The 21,630-nt window shown below is 24.1% G+C and overlaps 2 protein-coding genes across 4 annotated transcripts in view; one reads left to right on the top strand and one right to left on the bottom strand.

Moving 5' to 3' along the window:
* LOC122499063 overlaps nt 1-21,630 on the top strand; it is a 693,598-nt gene that overhangs the window by 34,543 nt on the left and 637,425 nt on the right. The window lies entirely within an intron of this gene.
* Nucleotides 18,451-19,641, bottom strand: LOC122499067. The gene is made up of 3 exons (XM_043607138.1): nt 19,436-19,641; nt 19,207-19,311; nt 18,451-18,688 (listed from the first exon to the last, which is right to left on the bottom strand). Exons 1-3 carry the CDS (start codon nt 19,530-19,532, stop codon nt 18,546-18,548), a joined length of 345 nt encoding a protein of 114 aa, XP_043463073.1. The 5' UTR covers nt 19,533-19,641; the 3' UTR covers nt 18,451-18,545.

Below are 21,630 nucleotides of genomic sequence, written 5' to 3'. Positions count from 1 at the left end.
TAAATTTGAATCAGTTGAAAATAAAAATCAAAAAACCTATTAAAATAATGTTTAAGTGTTTCTGCTTTATGAGGAAAAGTATAACAATTTATTAAATTGTTTAAACAATTAATTGTTGTTATTTTTTTATAAAGTGTAATTCAGGTTAGAAATTTCTAGTTTTGTCTTAATAGTGCAACTTTTCATGAGAAAAACATCTACTAATGATAAAAAATAAATTAATTAAACATTGTTTAAACAATTAATTGTTGTTATTTTTTTTTATAAAATGTACGTAAGGAATTAAATTACTAGTTTCTTATCAATTGTGCAATTTTTCATGAGTAAAATATCTACTGGTGATAAAAAATTAAAATTATTTATTTAGAAATTATTTAAACAATTAATTGTTATTATTTTTGTCATAAACTGTACTTGGGGCTAGGAAATTTTTTTTCTGTATTGTGCATTTTCTTGTAACTACAACATTCAAGTATCAAAGAAAAACTAAAAATGTATTATTTAACCATATTGTTAAAACAATTTATAGTTTTTAATTTTTCAATTGATTGTATTTAGAAGAAACTAAAAATTTCTAGCCTAAGTGCACTTTATGAAAAAAAAATGACAACACATTGTTTAAACATTTTTAAAATAAATTATTTATTATTTTTTATCATCAGTAGATATTTTATTCGTGAAAAGTTTGATTAATTTTTTATCATTAGTGGAAGTTTTACTCATGACAAAGTTCACAATTGAGAAAAAACAAGAAATTTCTATCCCGAATTACAGTTTATGAAAAAATTACAATTAGTATAGTTTAGAAAAAAAAATAACAACAATTAATTGTTTAAACAATATTTAATTAATTAATTTTTTATCATCAGTAGAAGTTTTACTCATGGGAAAGTTCACAATTGAAAAAAAACTAAAAATTTCTATCCCGAATTACAGTTTATAAAAAAATAACAATTAATTGTTTAAACAATTTAATAAATAGAGGCGCATGAAAAGTCTCCAATTTTTATTTTCCGAATCTTTATTTTATCGAAATTCTTTTTATCTAATAAGAATTAATTATAATTTCTTTTAATCGAAAGAATAATTATCAAAAACATTATCTTTTTGAATGACTAATTAACAGAATGTTTAATACTGCGAAAGAAAATTTTTTATAATCTTCAAATAACTGAATTATCATTTCTAAAAATTATTATTTTTTATATTTCTTATTTACACTAATATTTTTATTTTCTAAATGTCAATTTTGATAAATATTATTTTTTAAATTTGTTAATAACTATAATAATTATATTCCCGAATTATTATTCAATATAATTCAAATAATACCGAATTACCAATTCTTAAAAAATTTATTGTTCCTAATAATATTTTTTTAAAATGTGTAAATGTTCTAAATTCTAAAGTCTCTAAATTTTGTTTTATCGAAATATCTTTTGTTATAAAACTTTTTTCTTATAAATGTTTTTCAAAATAATTTTAATTTTTACGAATTAATATTACTCATAATTTTCTTTACTCCTAATCATTCTTCTTTATAATTACTATATTTTCTAACATGTATTTCTTCTAACTATAACTTTACCGAATTGTCACTTCTCATAATTATTATTATATCGAAATATTATTTTTCAAAATTTTTGTAATATCTAATAATTTTTTATACAAATTTTTTTATTTTATAATAACCAGTGTTTATAATTTTATTTTATTCGAATAATTATTTCGTATAATTTCTTTCTTACCGAAATTATATTTTAAATAATTTTTTATTAATCAATTTTTTATTTTTCCTAATATTCATTTTTCCAAATAATTCTTTTTCATAATTTTTATATTTCCTAATTCGTATTTTACATAACATCCATTTTTTCTAGCATTTAAATTCTCTAATTTATTCTTTTCCTAACCTATAAATGTCATAATAAGAATTGCACAGAATAGTTATTTCACATACAAAATTTACGGTTTCGACGTTTCCCATCTCTGAAGAATATGGCGCCAAATTTGAAAAAAGTTTATTATTTTATTATTTAAAAATTATTAATTATTACAAATATTGTTTAAAACAATTAAATATCATTAGGAAAATTGTTTTAAACAATATTTATAATAATTAATAATTTTTAAATAATAAAATAATAAACTTTTTTCAAATTTGGCGCCATATTCTTCAGAGATGGGAAACGTCGAAACCGTATATTTTGTATGTGAAATAACTATTCTGTGCAATTCTTATTATGACATTTATAGGTTAGGAAAAGAATAAATTAGAGAATTTAAATGCTAGAAAAAATGGATGTTATGTAAAATACGAATTAGGAAATATAAAAATTATGAAAAAGAATTATTTGGAAAAATGAATATTAGGAAAAATAAAAAATTGATTAATAAAAAATTATTTAAAATATAATTTCGGTAAGAAAGAAATTATACGAAATAATTATTCGAATAAAATAAAATTATAAACACTGGTTATTATAAAATAAAAAAATTTGTATAAAAAATTATTAGATATTACAAAAATTTTGAAAAATAATATTTCGATATAATAATAATTATGAGAAGTGACAATTCGGTAAAGTTATAGTTAGAAGAAATACATGTTAGAAAATATAGTAATTATAAAGAAGAATGATTAGGAGTAAAGAAAATTATGAGTAATATTAATTCGTAAAAATTAAAATTATTTTGAAAAACATTTATAAGAAAAAAGTTTTATAACAAAAGATATTTCGATAAAACAAAATTTAGAGACTTTAGAATTTAGAACATTTACACATTTTAATAAAATATTATTAGGAACAATAAATTTTTTAAGAATTGGTAATTCGGTATTATTTGAATTATATTGAATAATAATTCGGGAATATAATTATTATAGTTATTAACAAATTTAAAAAATAATATTTATCAAAATTGACATTTAGAAAATAAAAATATTAGTGTAAATAAGAAATATAAAAAATAATAATTTTTAGGAATGATAATTCAGTTATTTGAAGATTATAAAAAATTTTCTTTCGCAGTATTAAACATTCTGTTAATTAGTCATTCAAAAAGATAATGTTTTTGATAATTATTCTTTCGATTAAAAGAAATTATAATTAATTCTTATTAGATAAAAAGAATTTCGATAAAATAAAGATTCGGAAAATAAAAATTGGAGACTTTTCATGCGCCTCAATAAATAGTTATAGTTTTTTTATAAATTGTCATACTTTTTTTTATAAATAGGAAATACTCAAACATTATTTTAATAGGTTTTTTGATTAATTTTCTAAATTAATGAAGCTAACAAAATATTTTTTACGATTTTATGATTTTTTTTAATACTTATTGTTATTAAAAAAATGTTTAAAAACAAAAATTCAAAAATCGGGCTCGAGAGATCGACAGAAAATTTAATTACGAAGATTTAGAAAAAAAGAAAAATCGTTTTGGTCTAAAATTGTGACCTGTAGAGTGAACTTTCAATAGTTCACATATTTGACGCCATATTTGGTCCGACATCTTGAAATTTTAAATTCTAGTTTACGTTTCTTGAAAGTATACAAATTTTATGCACCTATAGTTGAGAATTTAATTTTATTCATACACGTTTTCTGAGTAAAAAATAAATTATCAAACTTGAAAAAATGAAATTGTTTTGTGTTGTACACTATATAAAAAAGATTAAAATTTTAAAGATATGATAGTTAGGCTACATAGCAATCGATTAAATGATAACTGAAAAATATTCATGCGCCTTCAGATGATTCTATACACCTGATAAAATTACCTTCTTCTGAATCGAAATTGAAAAATGCATTTGAATATTTTATTAATTTTTGCGTTGTCCAATTTCTTCGCTATTATTAATCTCTCTGGAACCTCTTTTGAAGGTGCGAATATATAGTACACGCAGGTGTCTGTATTCTAAGACAAGTAGGTGTCTTTCCTTACAAAAGGCAAGAAATCCACGTAATAAATGATCTTTTCTCAAAGGGTGCCAAAAGGCTCGGAATTGTCTAACAAGGCTTGGAACGCCCCAGGTTGCTGGACTTTCATCTTAACCGACTGAGAATAGACTTCATCTTCGATATATAATCATCTCTTTCGAGTGATTCTAAATGACTCGAATTGGTAAATTCAGAAAAATATTCTATCAACATTTTTTCATTTTTGTTAAAATTTTTTTTTTGCGTTTCGAGTAGAAATTGACTGCGTAAACTCTGAATTAAATAAGATTCAAATTCTTCTGGAATTAGTTACAATTTTTAATATATATTTATAATAAATTTCTAGAAGAAAACAGTTTTTTAAACTGTAAAATAAAAAAAAAATCTGGTTAAAAACACTTTAAAAAATTGAATTTTGAAGACGTTACAAATATTTGCAGAAATTGAAATATTTTCAAAAGTAGTAAAATTTATAATGGATTTATAGAAGAATTTTAGATAAAAACAATAAAGAAATTGAATTTTGAAGAAGTTACAAATGATTGCAGAAATTCAATTATTTTCAAAAGGAATATAATTTTTCGCAGAAATTCAATTATGTTTAAAATTTCTTAAAAATTCTCTTCAAAATTCTTGGCAAAATTTCAATTAGGTATGCAATTTTTCAGGTGGTTGTTGTTTATGGCTAATAGGTAATTGTAAAGCGTTGTGAAGTCATAAAATGTTTTTTGAAAAAATTCTACGCAAACATTTAATTATTTCCATAAATAATAAAAATTTCACATAAGAATTCAATAATTCAAATAATAATAAAATTCCTTACATGGATTCAATTATTTTAATAAATGATGAAATTCTTTTTGAGAATTCAATTATGTTCATAAATAATAAAACACATCGCCGAATTTCAATTATTTTTAATACAATTTTAATTGAATTCTTTGAAAAAATGTAATTATTTTTAAAAATGTTATTAAAATTCATCAAAAGAATTTAATTATTTAAAAGTTTGTTGATAAAATTCTTTATGAGAATTCAATTTTTAGAAACATTCAATTATTCAATAAATTATTTATTTTTGTATATTTAAATAATTGAATTCTCATGGAATTTTCTAATAAAAATTGATTTAAAAATGAATTTCATTTCAAATTGATTACAGGACAAAAAATCTAATCCAAAATCAAAAAATCCAAAATAAATAAAAATTCTTGACAAAAATTCAATTATTTTCATAAATAAAAAAATTTCTAGAAATATTTCAATTATTCTATTATAAAATTTTTAAAACAATTATTCCAAGAAACAAATAAAAATAGTTATAAATTAATTTGAATTTTAAAAGGATTTGAAATTTGGCTGAAAATTTTAATTTCTATGAAAGAATAATAAAAATATAATTTATAATTGAATATTTATCTAAAAAACTATTGATTTTTTCAACAATTTTGATAAAATTCTGTACAAAAAATCAATTATTTTTTTCAATATAATTCCAATTTAATATCTCAATTTTTTTCAATGGAATTTTTAATTCCTTTGGACTTTATGACTAGGACAAAAAATCCAAAAAATAAGTACAAAGTGAAACTATTTTTTTTTTTATTTTTTTGGATTTCATTTATACTTTAGATATTTTGGTTTAGACTTTTTGTTTTGGACTTCTTGTCCGGATACCATTAAAATTATTTAATTGATAATTGAATATTGGAAGCATTATAGCACTTTTAGAAATAATTGAATTTTAAAAAGTTGTCAAATTAAAATCTTTGAAAATCTGAATTTTTATACTTATAACTAACAATTCTGTAGAATTAATTTTTTTTAAAAATGTTTGATTTAATTTTGTTTGAAATTATTTGAAAATTTTATTTTCTAATTATATTTAATTGGAGTATTTCCGAATAATCGAAATTTCGTAAAATTGTAAAGAAATGAATTTTAAAATTTTCAAAGAACATTTTCAATTAAATTTAGTAAATTTAATTAAAAATAAGAATTTTAGTTAAAAGTTGTAAAAAAAATAATTGAATTAAAATGATGAAAATAATTTTGAAAAAATTGCAATAACAATATTCTTATAATATAGAATAATGATTGTTACTAATTTAAATTAAAAGAGTTGCGTGCAGTAATTAAAGTACAAGAAAATTTCAATTACTGTGACGAGTAATAATTTAAACTTAAATAATTAAATTAATAATACTATCGTAACTTAATTATAATTTATAATAACGAAGGCATCAAATTAACAATTATAACAAGAAAGATTAAAAAAGTAAAGTAAAAAAAAGTAAAAAGTAAAGAAAGTAAGGTAAAATAATGTCGATAAATATTTTTCTTAATTGATGAAGATTGAAAATAGATTTTTCAAACATTTTGAAATAGTTAAAAATTCTTAAACAGTAAATAATAGTAAATAATGAATAATAATTGCTAAAGTCGCAGTAATTGGTACACTCGTAGGAACTGGTACACTTACCCTATAAAAGGGATCAGAAATCGATTTTCTCTTGTTTATCTCTCTCTCTCTCTCTTTTTTTTTTGACAGACGACATTAGGGACGACGAGCGTTTTGTAATTATCAGGACAATGTAAATTGTAACCTTGAGTTCTTTTCATTGGCTCATGAGTTTTTTTTTTCTAAAGTGATGCTTTAAGAAGCATCTATAGCGAATTACTGTCGATTCGGATGGTTTGGATCGGTTTTGCGCCCGTAAAACGCGTTTACCATCTATGGGCGCGAAAAAGACTTAAAATAATACAATAAAATTCTCGTGCAGAACACTATATAATACACTGAACTGGCTTTCTTGTAGCCGTTTATTTTAATTTCCTATTCACGCTATTGCAGCGGTTACTCCTTTGTTCTTACTCTGGACTTATGTATATGTATATATATAATAATCGTCTTCTCCTCTTTTTCAAAATTTTTCTTTTTACCCTTCCCTCTGTAAATTCCATTCCTATATTTATATGAGCGGAAAATTTTATTATGTAACTCTATAGAGAAAACAAAGTGAAAGAATGAAAAGAAAATTGTACTTTTTTGTTTATTGTTTTTTGAATATTTTCAACTATTGAATTATTAAAGTATTTATTCGAATAGATATTATTCTCGAATTTATTTGAATTCAAATTGAAAAGTTGTAGTAATTTTTAGACATACAACCAGGGAATTGTTTTATTTAAATCAAATAAAATTTTACTGAAACCAAATAAAATTTATTTGAAACAAATAAAAAGTCTTGTAGGCTCTGAGTCAAATATATCTTTTCTCTGGGTGAAGAAACAATTAAATTTCGAAAGGTGTTTCAATTTGAAATTTTATAAAATTTTAACTCTTGCAAGAAAATATATTATACTTTAAATACTTAAATAACTATTTATAAAGATTATTGATTATTTTGAATAATTGAATTCAGAAATTTTGTTGAAATTATGCTTTTGAAAAATTTTAATTACATTTTTTGGAGATAATTTTAATTCCAGAAAGTAACTATAATTAAAAAAAAGTCAAATAATTGAGTGTCGTAAAATTCCACTCATTTAAATTTAGAGACTAGAGTCTCGAATTAGAATTGTGATTTTTTACAGAAATGTTCCTTTTGTTTCGGAGAAAATAAATGTTAGTAAATTAAAGACTAATGATTACTTTTATTCAAATAATATTTACGATATTACTAATGCTGTACATAGCCTGAAGCTTTGTCGATATTCTTATATTGATTTTCTTGAAATTAAATTCTTTTATTGGTTGTTCAATTTTTCATTGTGGATTTTCACACTACTTTTTTTTACTATTTTTTGAATTTGCTTGTATATAGCCAGTAGCACAAACAACACTTAACATTGAGGTGGAAAGCTGCAATCAGCCAATCAAGTTGCTCCCTCTAGGCGTTCAATACCATCGCGTGAAAGAAATAATTTTAAACTTGAAAAACGATAAGGAAGTGAGAATGACTTTTTCAGAATTGTAGTTTATGTTTATAAGCGTGTGAAAATGTCTTAATTTTATTCTTAGGACGTGTAATAATATCTATAGGAAGCACAACACCATCATCTATAATCTAACCTTCAATTTTCCTATATACTGATTCTATAGAGTTCCTCTAATTCAATTCCTTAGAATTCATTTCATTTATTTACTCGAATTTGCCAATTGAACAAATTGTCATTTAATTTTTGTTTGAAGAAATTTTTTTTCAAATTAAATATTGTACATTAGCCAAATTTATATTTCAGTTAATTTTTTTTTTACGAGGCTAATTAAAAGGTGCCTTTTTCAAAATTGTTTTCAAGTTGTGTTTTACATGAAAAATTACTTTTCGGATTTGCCCAACCAGTGCCCGGTTAAGTTTTCCTTTTTGAAAACTGTTGGGAAAATGGATTTTTTGCCACTAGAATAAGAGCAGTGTAAAAGAAAGGGGGGGGGGGATTATTGTATTATCTTTAGAAGTCTTTTTATTTGCTAAAATTGTCTTCCGAGTTGATAATCAGGGCCAGTTTAAGTTTTCCTAATTTGATAAATGTTGGAAAACTCCATTTTTTGCCACTAGAAACAATAATAACAGGGTTGCCACAGGTTCTGGGAAATCAGGGAATTTTAGGGAAAATAAAATTGGTCAGGGAAAAGTCAGGGATATTTATTAAAGTATCTGGAAAAAATTGAATTTTGGAGAAGTTACAAATAATTGCAGAAATTCAATTATTTTCAAAAGTAATAAAATTCTTCGCAAAAATTCAATTCTGTTCAAAAATTAAAAAAAATTCTCGTCAAAATTCAATTATCTTTAAAAATAATAAAATTCTTCTTCAAATTTCAATTATTTTCAAACATTTAAAAAAACATTCTTTGCAAAATTTCAATTATTTTCAAAAAAATTTTCTCAATTCAATGATTTTCAATATCTACTGTTTTAACAAAATTTTTCAAAAGAATTCAATTATTTAAAAAAAAAATGTTGATAAAATTCTAAGCAAACTTCGCAATAATTCAATTATTTTCATAAATAATAACATTTTTTACAACAATTATTTTCATGAATAATAAAACTCATCATAGAATTTCAATTATTTTTAATACAATTTTAATTGAATTCCTCGAAAAATTTAATTATTTTTGAAAATTTTATTAAAATTTCTCGAAAAAATTCAAATTTGTTGATAAAATTCTTTATGATAATTCAATTTCGAGAAACATTCGTTTATTTAATAAATTATTTATTTTTGTATTTGAATAATTGAATTCTCGTAGAATTTTCCAATAAAAATTGATTTAAAAATGAATATCAGTTAAAATTTTAGATAATAATTGAATATTAAAACCATTATAATAGCATGAATTTTTGAAAATAATTGATAATTGAATTCTTTAGAAGAATTTTAATAAAATTTTTGAAAATAGTTACATTTTTCGAAGAATTTACTTAAAATTGTATGAAAAATAATTGAAATCCTGTGAAGAATTTTATTAATTTATAAAAGTAATTGAATTCTTGCAATGAATTAAAAAAAATTTTTTTTCAAATAATAGAAATAATGTAAAGAATTTTATTATTTATGAAAATAATTGAATTCCTGCATCGAATTTTATTACAATTTATTTAAATAATTAAATTCTTTTGAGAACTTTTATTAAAATTGTAAATTTTGAAATTTTTTGAATTTCAGCGAAGAATTTCATTATTTGTAAAATGTACCTAATTTAATTCTTGCCAAAATTTTTTGAAGATAATTTCATTTTTCGAGAAATTTATTTAAAATTGTATGAAAAATAATTGAAACCATATGAAGAATTTAATTATTTATGAAAATAATTGAATTCTTGCTTAGAATTTTATTATAATTTTTTGGAATACATAATTTAATTTTTTTTTTTTTTGAAAAATTTTATGGAAATTAAAATTTTTATAAAACATGAAGATATCAATTACTCCGAGTCGAGTCTTCGACTCGGAGTAATTGATATCTTTATGTTTTATAATAATATTCTTCTAAGTTGTTGAATTTTAAAAACGTTTGAATTTGAATGTTTTGATGAATTTTAATTCATATGGAAAAATAATAATTGAATACTTATTTAAAAATTTAGTTATTAATGTTTGCGAATAATTTTACAATTTAAGAAATTCATAAGTAAATGTTATAGAATGTTTTTTTGAGTATCTAATAATTTTTAGAGTGAATCAGAATATTCTTTAGAGTCAGGGAAAAAGTGAAAATTTTGTCTGGAAATCAGGGAAAAGTCAGGGAAAAATAAAATTAATTTTTTGTGGCAACCCTGAATAAAAAAGAACGTAAAAATCGTACATTTTTAAGTCGTTTTACATTAAAAATTACTTTTTGGAGTTGCCTAACCAGCGCTTGGTTAAGTTTTCCTTTTTGAAAACTGTTGGGAAACTGAATATTTTTCGGCTCAAAACAGAGTAAGGAAAATGGGACGAAAAAATTATATTTTTTAAAATCGTTTTTTAGGAAAAGTTAATTCTAATAACTGCCTAATTAGCGCCCGGTTAAGTTGGCATTTTTAAAACTATAAATAAATTAATTCTTAAAAATTTAAATCAACATATTCGATCAGTAGAATAATTGTATCTATAGAAGCATTTAAGATGATGAATTAATTTTTGAAGTTGCCGAATCAGGGCCAGGTTAGAATTGCTCTTTTGAAAACTACAAAATGATTAAGATTTTAGTACTCGATTTAACAGATTTAGAATCGAAAAAGCATCGCTGCTTTAAAAATTGTTTAAAATTAAAAAAAAAAAATTATTTTGGGTGCCAACCAGCGCAGCGCCCGGTTAAGTATTCCGTATTGAAAATTGAGACTTCTGTCTCTAAAAACTAGTAAAAAATCACTAGTATCGGGAAAAGAGGAAAAAATTGTATATTTTAAAATCTTTTTAAAATTAATTTTCAGAGTTGCCCAATTAGCTCCCTGTTAAGTATATGCAGGGATTTTGTACAATATAAAAAATAGATTTTTCATAATAAAAATAAAATTTTTGAGTGGGAAATTAATTTCAACAGCGGAAATCATTTATAGAGCTAGAAGTCATCTTTGAAGTTGCCTAGTCAGCGCCCGGTCAGGCTGGTCTTAATGAAAAATTATTTTCTCTTTCTGCTAAACAATATATATCCGCGTTGGAAAAAAACTACCATTTCTAAAAAGGTTAAGATGACGAACTATTCATTAAATTTGCCTGGCTAGCGCCCTTTTGAAAACTATTTGAAAAATTCTCTCAATTAACGATTGGATTGTAAATTGATAGTAAAAATATTAATTCAAATCATATTTATTGATATCATTCATAGTACTTTGAATATTAATTTAAAAAATAATTTAAGTCACTGAATTGTTTCTAAATAGATTAACATTCACTTAATTGAAAAGAATACTTAAAATTATTTTATTATTAAATTAAAAAAATTTGCCTAATTTTGAAATTGTATATTATTTACAAATTCACAATTCCAAAATGAAGACATTAGTTTCCGCACAAGGTATATGTATATATATGCAAAAGGAACATCATTTCGTCGTGCGCTACGAACATGACCGTTAAGCTCTCGGTTTTAACTTGCAAGTGCCGCGTCTCGAGAGTCGTGTTGCGGGGCATAAAAGCTACCGTAGTGATGTCGGGACGTATAACGTTTAACATTTAAGCCTTTAGAAGGTTGTAAGGTTGGCTCCCTGTAATTATTGTTGAGGCGCGGCGCCTTGAGGTCTTCATTACGACGAGCATCCTTGTTATTTCTCTTTATATCCAGCACGTATGTACGTCAGTACGTACATACTACGTACTTACCTCTTCAAAATAAAATAAAATTAAAAGAATTTAAAAATTCGAGTCAAAGCGAGAGTTAAAAAGAAGATGAAAAAAAAGAAAGCATTTCGAAACTTTTGCCTTTGCGCAAAGAAGTCGTAAAGGATCTTTGGTTAAAGGAGGAAAATGAATACGAATGAATAGTTTTTTTTTATTTATAAGTTTTACGCAGACTTGATACATTTAAAATTTTTACATTCACTTAATTTTTTAAATTATAATTATAAATAAATTTATGTAATTGAATTAATTTTTGTGTTTTGTACTATACTTTAAATAGGGCTTTAGCAGGGGCTCAGCCAGTTCCTGACAAGGCCCTCGTTAGGTTCTCATTTAAAATAATGCAAAGTTTGATAAAATATTTATATATTTAGACACTAGTACAGAAAATTCTTTCCTTTATTTTAGTAAGGAAACCTATTTTAAATCAGTTTTAACAGGGAAATAACTTGTTTTTTTTTAGTTTTAATCAAGTCCCTGTTAGAGCCCTATTTTAAATTAAGCAAAAGTGGGATTAACCCACTTTTTAATTTAGTTTAATTCTTTAATTAGTTTAAATTAAACTAAATTAGTTTTTTTAATTTAGTTGCCCGAGTAAAAGTTTTTTTTACTCTTCCCAACTTAGCTTTACTTTAAATAGAGTTTAATATGGGGCAAACTAGTTTTTCTACTTTCAGAAAAGATCCTTTTTTGAGTCCTATTGTAAACAATACAGAGTAGGGAAATTCATGCACGAGATTAAAAATTTCCAAATATCCAGAAATTTTTCCACCTTGCTTCACTTAAAATAGGGCTTAATATAGTTCTAGCTAGTTTTCCTAGTCATAAAAAAGGCTTTTTAGAGTACTAATTAAAATAACACAACGTAATAAAATTAATTTATGAGTTTCAAAACTTCAAAATATAGTTACTTTTCTAGTCATTTTTTCATTTTTTCCCACTTGAAATAAGGTTTTAGCAGGGAACTAACTAGTTTTCGTAATAGGAAGCAAGGCACCTATTGTAGTTCTATATGAAATACAGCAAAGTGAGTCAATTTCTAAACACAATTACAAATTAAATATATAAACTTCTTTAGAAAATTCTTCACTTTGCCTCACTTGTAATTGGGTTTAATTAGGGGGTTAGCTAGTTTTCTTAATATCAAACAAGGCCTTTGTTATTCACCCATTTTAATTAGGACAGAGTGTGACAATTCTTAAAAGAAATTAAAAATTTTTTAATTTCGTAACACTTCCAGAAACTTTTTTACTTTTTCCCATTTGAAATAAGGTTACAGCAGGGGACTAACTAGCTTTCTTAATAACAATAAGCAAATAATATTTTCCTCAAAAACTATGTAAAATTACTACGAATTCTATTGCAAAACATTCAATTTTTTTTATTTCTGAAAATAATTTCTTTTTATATAACTTAATTCTTGAAGAATTATCATAAAATTATTGCTTAGAAATTACTTATTCAATGAAAAATTTTACTTAAATATTTCAAAATTAATTCAATTTCAAAAGAGTTGTGCGTTTACAATTTTTATAAATAGATGAATTTCAAAAGGTTTCAATTTGAAATTATAGAAAATTTCAATTTTCAATTAATTTAATTGGAAATTTTGAAAAACTTAGATTTTTGAAAAATTTTAATATAATTCAAATTCTTCTGAAATTGGTAAAAATTTTTAATACATAGGTATTTAATTAATTATTAAAAATAATGGATTTATTGAAGAATTTTAGTTAAAAACATATAAAAAAATTAAGTCTTTGAGAAGTTACAAATGATTGTAGAAATCCAATTTTTCTCTAAAGTAATAAAATATTCTTCGCAAAAATTCAGTTATATAAATTTTTTTTTAAATTTTCGTTAAAATTCCAATTATCTGTAAAAATAATATTCTTCTTCGTAATTCAATTATATTCAAAAGTTTTAATAAAGTTCTTGGCAAAATTTCAATTATTTACAAAAATTTGCCTCAATTAAATGATTTTCAATATTTCCTATTTTAATAAAGTTTTCCAAAAGAAATCAATTATTTATAAAAAAATTTAATAAAATTTTACATATACATTAAATTACTTTCATAAATAATAAAAATTTCACAGGAATTCAATTATTTATAATTTTTTTTTTTTTAAATTTCTTCACAATACTTCAATTATTTCATAAATATTAAATTTTTTACAGGGATTCAATTATTTTTATAAATAATAAAACTTATCGCAGAATTTCAATTATTTTTAATACAATTTTAATCTAATTCCTCGAAAACTGTAATTATTCTTAAAAATTTTATTTGAATTAGTCAAAAGAATTCAATTATTTAAAAATTTGTTGATGAAATTCTTCATGGAAATTCAATTTTAAGAAACATTCAATTATTCAATAAATTATTTATTTTCCTATTTATTTAAAAATGAATTTTAGTTAAAATTTTAAATAATAATTGAATAGGGGTAAGTCCATGCCTAAAAAATCCAAGTTGTCGTCAACTTCTTCGATTTTGTTAAAACTTCGAAATTTTGCAATGGAATACATGCCAGTAAAAAGCCCAAAATCGATTTCGGAAAAATTTTTAAAAATTTTGGATTTACGAGGTTTATAATTTTTTTTTCTGAAATTTTGAAAATGATATATCTCAAAGAAAAATGAACGAAATTTAATAAAATTTTCAGGAAATGCTTATTACTTACTAACAATTCAAAGAAATATTTCGTCAAAAAAAAATTATTTTTTTTTTAAACAAATTAATTAAAAAATAATTTTTAAATAAACCATTTTTTGAAAAGGTGTCAAATTAAAATTTTTGAAAATCTTAATTTTTCATACTTTTAGGGAAGAATTCTGTAGAATTAATTATTATTAAAAAGTTTAATTGAATTTTTTCTGAAATTATTTGAAGTATTTATATTTTTTAATACTTACTTACGAATTCAATTAAAGAATTTCTGAATAATTGAAATTTCGTAAAATCGAATTGTGAACAAATGGATTTGAAAATTCTCAAAGAACTTTTTCAAAAATTATTAAAAATAATAAAACTTGGTCATCTTTAATTGAGGGTCCCAATCAAAGAACCGGTTTTTAGTTTTTGAGACTCAAAATTTTCGATCTCTAAATAAAAAAAGGATTTAAAATTTCAATTTCTTGAAAACATTTCGTAATTGTATAAAGATTACCAAAATGTTTTTTAAAAAATTGGGATTAAAAACAGTTTAATTTGTGACTTACAGGGCAATGATTTTGAGCTTAAAAAAATTATAACCGGTTCTTTGATTGGGACCCTCAATTATTATAAAACAAGAAGAAATCGATCTCTCCGAGTCGAAGACTCGGAGTCATTGATATCTTCATATTTTGTGCTAATATTCTAATAAGTTGTTGAATTTCAAAAAGGTTTGAATTAGAAATTTTTGAAAATTTTAATTCCTATTGAAAAATAATAATGATTATATATTTATTTTAAAAATAAGTTATTGATGTTTTCGAATAATTTTACAATTAAAGAGATTCGTAAACAAATGTCAAAATTTTTTTTGGAAATCGGGCAAAAATAAAATGAAATTTTTGCGCCATCCTGTAGTATAATTTTTGTATAGATATTCCTCTACTTTTCCGCATTAAATTGATCCTTTGGCTTAATTTAGAATTAATTATTTAAGTATTAATAAATAATAATATAAATATTGATAATAATAACAGTAATAAAAATTTAATAAAATTTAAAAATAAATTGAATGAATTGAAACTTGAAAAATTGAATTCTCTTATCTTACACCCCTCATCGTGTTTTGTAACAGAAAAATTGTGGGCGGTTACAATATTCCAATTACTTGAAATAATAATTCGATTTTATATAGTGCACTTGAAATATTTAAGGTACGAATGACTTTTAATATTATCGTACACGTGTAATTAATTATGGGTAGTAAATTCCCTGGCAATTGGTGCCAGATTAAATTTCATGGGAAAGTGTGCGATGTAATGTAATGTAGAGCGATGCGTTTATAGTGAAACGGTCCTGGTTAACGCGAGGAATTCGTACGGGGCGCCATATTTCAGTTACATTGTGCGGGGGTGGCGTTCGATGCTTCTGCTCGGTGTTCGTTGCCATGGCAATTAATTACCTTCGTCCCTTCCCAACTGTGGATACGAGTCTAACGGGTGTGTCGCGAGAGATACTCTCAAATTCTCCCTCTCTCTCACTCTTTCGAATGACGACGACCACCACGATCCGAATTCATCTTCATTATTCGACAAATTTACAAATTTCCATGCCTTCATCCTCTCGTACATTATTTTGCGTCTGAATTCAAATTAACAAGCATTATCAATGCCAATTCGTATAAAATTTATGGTAATTAAATTTAGATTTTGTAATTAAATTTCGTTATTGAGTTTTATTTTTAAATTTATGGAGGAATTAGATTATTTTTCGGTTGTTTGGGATTTTATATAGGATGGTACGTAATTGGAATTTTAGATTAAATTTGAAGTTGATTATTGATTCGAATTAGTAAAATATCGGTGAATCTGTATTCACAAAATTCAAAATGTTTGATTCAGTACGTCAATCACAAAAATTTTTTATTTGATTGCATTCGTTTAAAAAACTTTTGCTTGAAATTTTTATGGTTATTAAATGTGAATTTCACAATTAAATTTTAATCTAACAACTGTAAAAATCCTGACTAAAAAGTTTCAAGTGAATTTGGATAATTCTAAAAAATTTCCTATTCGCCATATTGGACCATTTTGAAGTTTTTAGATCTAACATTAAATTGAGAATCATTGATCCTGAATACATGAAAGGGAGACAAAAAGCAAGATTTTTTATTTGGAGAAAAATTGGTAGGATATAAATACATATTTTTAAAAATAATTTAATAAATTATTGTTAAATATATTTTTTTTTATTGACAATATTTAAAAATCATGAAAAATATTAAATTTTGATGGGAAACGAAAATTTAGTTGAGATTTGTGAATATTTTTTTTTGTACAATATATATACACAGTGTAGGTCAAAAGCAAATTTAGATATAATCGTGAATTTTCCCCAGTAGTCGCTGGGAGATAATAGTGTAACTGATAGTAGAGGGTAACTAGTCTTCTCCTCTCTCCTTCCACATTGCTTCAATTTTCGACTCTCCTACCGACAATTTTCGGCCGCCCGAAACCCATTACCAAAGAAAAATAACACTCTCAAAGTTTCGATCCCGAAATAAAGATTTTGTACATTGCTCTTATTCTCCTTTCATTGTCTTTCCTGATGAATTCTCTAATTCATGAGATCTTTAACTTTTTATCTACTTTTCTATTATTCTATTTACTGCAATGTCAATTATAATTAATTAATTTATATTGATTAATTTTATTAATAATTAAAAAAAGAAATGTTTTCTTTTGTATTTTCGTTTAGGCTATATAACTGTATCAATTACTGCGGCATTCCAGCTAAGATATTTACTCTATAAAAAATATTTATTTTAAGGGAATTGTACTTAAAATTCATTAAATTAATAGTTGATGTTATTAAGAAGTTTTTACAAAAATTAAAGTATTCCTATAAAAAAGAGCATATAAACAATTTAAACAATTTTTGGGGTATTTACCCCTACTTTTCTCAAAATCCTGACGTACGACGTAATTTTAGAACCCGCAGTATCGTGTTCAGCGCATAAAAAAAAATATATCGGAAACCACTCTGACAACTAATAAAAAAAAGTCATATTTTGTACACCTGTGTAATTTAATATTTTAAAACATTATTTTCCAAAAAATGTTTAAATATTTTTGATTTCACTTTTTCTCGTGATTAAAAATAATTTTTTTTTGTTTATAAATATTTTAATATTTTCTAAAAAATATAATTTTCGAAATATATTTGAAAACCATCTTCTTTCTCAAATCGTATAATAAATTTCAATAAATTTAATATACGAAAGTTCAGTAAATTTAAATTTAAATTTTCTATTTAAAATTTAAAAAATTTACTTTATAAACTTCTAAGAAAGAAAATATTTAATCGTGAATAATATTCAAATCACTGAATAATCATTTCTAAAAATTCATATATATATATATATTATTTACATTAATATTTTCATTTTTGAATTATTAATTTTGATAAACATTATTTTATAGATTTCTAAATAATTATAATTATGTTCTCGAATTATTTTAGAGTAATATAATTTTAATATTACCGAATGTTACGAAGAAAAACACTCTTAAGATATCTTTCCAAAGAAACTAACACATCTGATTTTTAAATGAAAAAACGAACTTCTAACTTCAAAAAATAATTTGATTATACTAAATTTTTAAATAAATATTATAACAAGGAAGAGAAAATTCGAAAAGAATCTTTCATTTGTGCAAATTCATTTGTGCTTTTTCGTAACACCATTCAAAATATCATTTGTTATAAAACTTTTGTTATAAACTTTTTTTGTTATAAACTTTCTAACCTGTATTTTTTCTAACTAATATATAAATTTACCGAACTATTATTTCTCATAATTATTATTATATCGAATCAATATTTTTCATAATTTTATTTTTACGTAAAATCCATTTCTTCTAAGATTTAAATTCTCTAATTAGATGTTTCTTACGTTGGAATTGAGGTGAAAATTTGGAAATTTCAATGTGAATGTGATAGAAGACAATAAAAATAGTTAAATTTGTAGAATGAAATTATCTATTTATTTTATTACAGAAATTTACATTGTGAATTATCCTGTAATTGTGATATTCTACAATGAATCAATTTTTAGCGAGAGACATCATCCATTTCGGCAATAAATGGTGGTATTGGTTCCTCTGCAATATCTGTGGTTACGTTTGCCTCCTCAAAATTCCTCGCGCAAAGATAGTAAGGTCCAGTAGGTGAATTGAGTTGCATGACGCAATAAGCTTAAAATTATTGTAAAAAGGTCAATTTTAGCATTCTTGGTAAATGAAAACTGAAATTTAATGCACTTTTAAACTTTTATCACTAAAAATCTCAAAAACTAGTATTTTTGTATTACAAACTTGACTTGAATTTAATAATTTTATATATAGGACGTCCCTTTTTGTCCGTGGACATCTGGGGACAATGATGGTTTTTGCCCTTTACAAAATTTGATTCCTAATATTAAACTGTTTGTTTTAATGAATAACTCATTTATTCCACCACCTCATAAAATTGAACCCCCGGATCGTAGAAGGGCATATAGCCAATGTAATTCAAATGAGCTATATGCCCTTCTACGATCCGGCGGTTCAATTATTCTAGGGAAGTTAAAAAAACAGCATAATGAAAAAACTCTTATTTATAGTGATTTAAAAGAAAAAATTTACGCAATAGCAGAGACCTACTTTTAACTGCATTTTTCCCAGCTGCCCTTACATAAATAAAAATAATTTTTATTCAATTTAAATTATCTCACTTCTGCCAAAAGTAATTCTATCTATTCCTACATATTCACGTTCATATTCTCTGCAATTGTAAAATGGATGATGTCCAGTATTTAAGATATTTTCTGTACAAAAGTCTGTAAATTAAATTACAAAATCAAACAGTGATATTTACGTTTCAAAAGTAATAAACTTTTTTTTAAACAATTCTATTGACTACAATAAATAATGAAAGTAAATAATAGATAAAATGCGACTTACGAATTGCTTCCCGTAAGTCATACAAATCGTAAGCGTTGCGTGTCGTGCAATCACGATAAAATGCAAACAAAAATAAAAAGACAGCAGCAAACCGCATAATTACGAATTTTTCAAAATTACTTTATTACAATTTATTCTTTTACTTTAAAACGTTTCTAATACTGTTTCTTTAAGCGTTTCGAAGGAACAAATTTTAATTTTGTCAAGGTCTATTTATAGCTGTTTGTAATCTTTGAAAATAAAAAATACTTGTTATAAAAAAGAATAATAATTTTTTTATTAGCATGTTTATATTTTGTTGTATCAGTTGTTTTTGAAATCTTTTAGAAAACTATAAATTTAGATTTTATGAGTTGAGGGACAATATCAAATTTGTAAAGTAAAAGACATATTAGAAATATCAATATTTGTATATCAACAAAGTGAAAGTTTCTCTCTAATAGATACAGCAGTAATTGAACAAAATCAAAAAATAAGTATATGAAATTTCTTGATTTGAAAATATTTTCAAAGTCTTCACTTGTAAATCAAAAATATTGCGTCTCTGGTGTTTAAACAGAGGAGAAACGTAACATTTCATCAACAATAAAATAAAGTGACATGAATTTTGAAATATTTTTCAAAAACCAATGGAAAAATGAATTTATTTTCGCGGAAGTTATATCGCAGACGAGAAATCGTTTTGCGGACACACGGCAAATCTCTCTGGGGGACATAAAATTGTAATCTAATTTGTCCTGAGCATGGCAATGGATGCGGGTTAGCCAATGAAGTCATCCTTACACCTTCTGCCCGAGACGCAACGTTTAATCATCATAAATTTCGCAAGAAACCACAAAGCAGCTTTCCTCCGCCCGTTTCTGCGCCCGTTCCGCCAAAGCGGTTCCTCTCGCGGGAGACAATACGTCACTGCCCAAGAGCTCAACCTTCCCTTAATAAAAAGAACAAATTTTTTTTTTTCTTTTCCACTTCTTTTTTTTGCCCACTCCCTTAGAAAAAAAAGGATATCATATTGTTCTCCATTTGTTGCAATTTTTCTATTCGAGAGATAATTTAAATTCATGTCAAAAGAATTTTTTATTTATGTATAATTTATTATTTGATAACACTATAATTTATAATTAATAAATTGACATGAAATAATGAGTACTTTATTCACCTGAAAGCCATCAATGCATCAAAATGCACATTATTGTCCTAGGGTAATAATAGATACTTTATTCACCAGCGAGCTGTAAATAAAGCTTCTATTATTGCCCTAGGGTAATAATACATATTTCACACACCTACGAGCGGTCAATAAAATAAACATTTTTGCCCTAGTTGTCCTAGGGCAATAATGGATACTTTATTCACCTGCGAGCGCTGAATAAAGCTTCCATTATTGCCCTAGAGTAATAATATATATTTCATACAACTGCAAGTGGTCAATAAAATAATTAATCAATTGCCCTAGGTTAATAATAAATACTTTATTCACCTGCAAGCGCTAAATAAAGTGATCATTATTGACCTAGGCTATTAATGAGTACTTTATTCACCTGCAAGCTATTATTGCCTAGGGAAGTAATGAGTACTTTTTTCACCAACTAGCGATCATTAAAATGACCATTATTGCCTTAGGATAATAATGGATACTTTATTCACCTGCGAGCGGTCAATAAATTGTACATTATTGCCCTAGGGCAATAATGGGCACTTTATTGACCGCTGAGTTATAAGAGGGAACTTAGTATGTACCTGTACAGGAAAGTAAAATGATGATAAAAAAAATTAAATAACAAAGAGATAAAAAAGAATATCCATGTAATTAAAAAATTAATTTCGTTTAAGCGAATTCGACACTTAAGAATCATGAAAGCTTTTAATATTAAGCCTATTGAATAAATGAAATTAATAAAGTCTTTCTCGCTTACGCCTTTTAATCGATTTCTCTTCCCATTTTTTTTTCATTCTTTTTATTTTTGAAAAAAGGTGTAAAAATCCATTGGCCTTCGGTATTTCACTTATAGAGTTGTATGTATATATTTGAATGGTGAATCTTGAGTGGAAAAAAGGGGCCTCTTAAAAATTCGAAGAAATAAAAATTCATTTTTATATACCTCCACCGAATTTGATTTATAGTCGACCTCAAGATCCTCTTTGTATTCTTCGAACGAGTCCTGAGGATCTCGTTCAATGGCTCGTTTCTGCTT

This window comes from Leptopilina heterotoma, unplaced genomic scaffold, assembly GCF_015476425.1.
Source record: "Leptopilina heterotoma isolate Lh14 unplaced genomic scaffold, ASM1547642v1 Lhet_164, whole genome shotgun sequence".
NCBI lineage: Eukaryota > Metazoa > Arthropoda > Insecta > Hymenoptera > Figitidae > Leptopilina > Leptopilina heterotoma.
The sequence above is the reverse complement of the archived record's forward strand: the minus strand, read 5'-3'. Positions and strand labels throughout refer to the sequence as shown.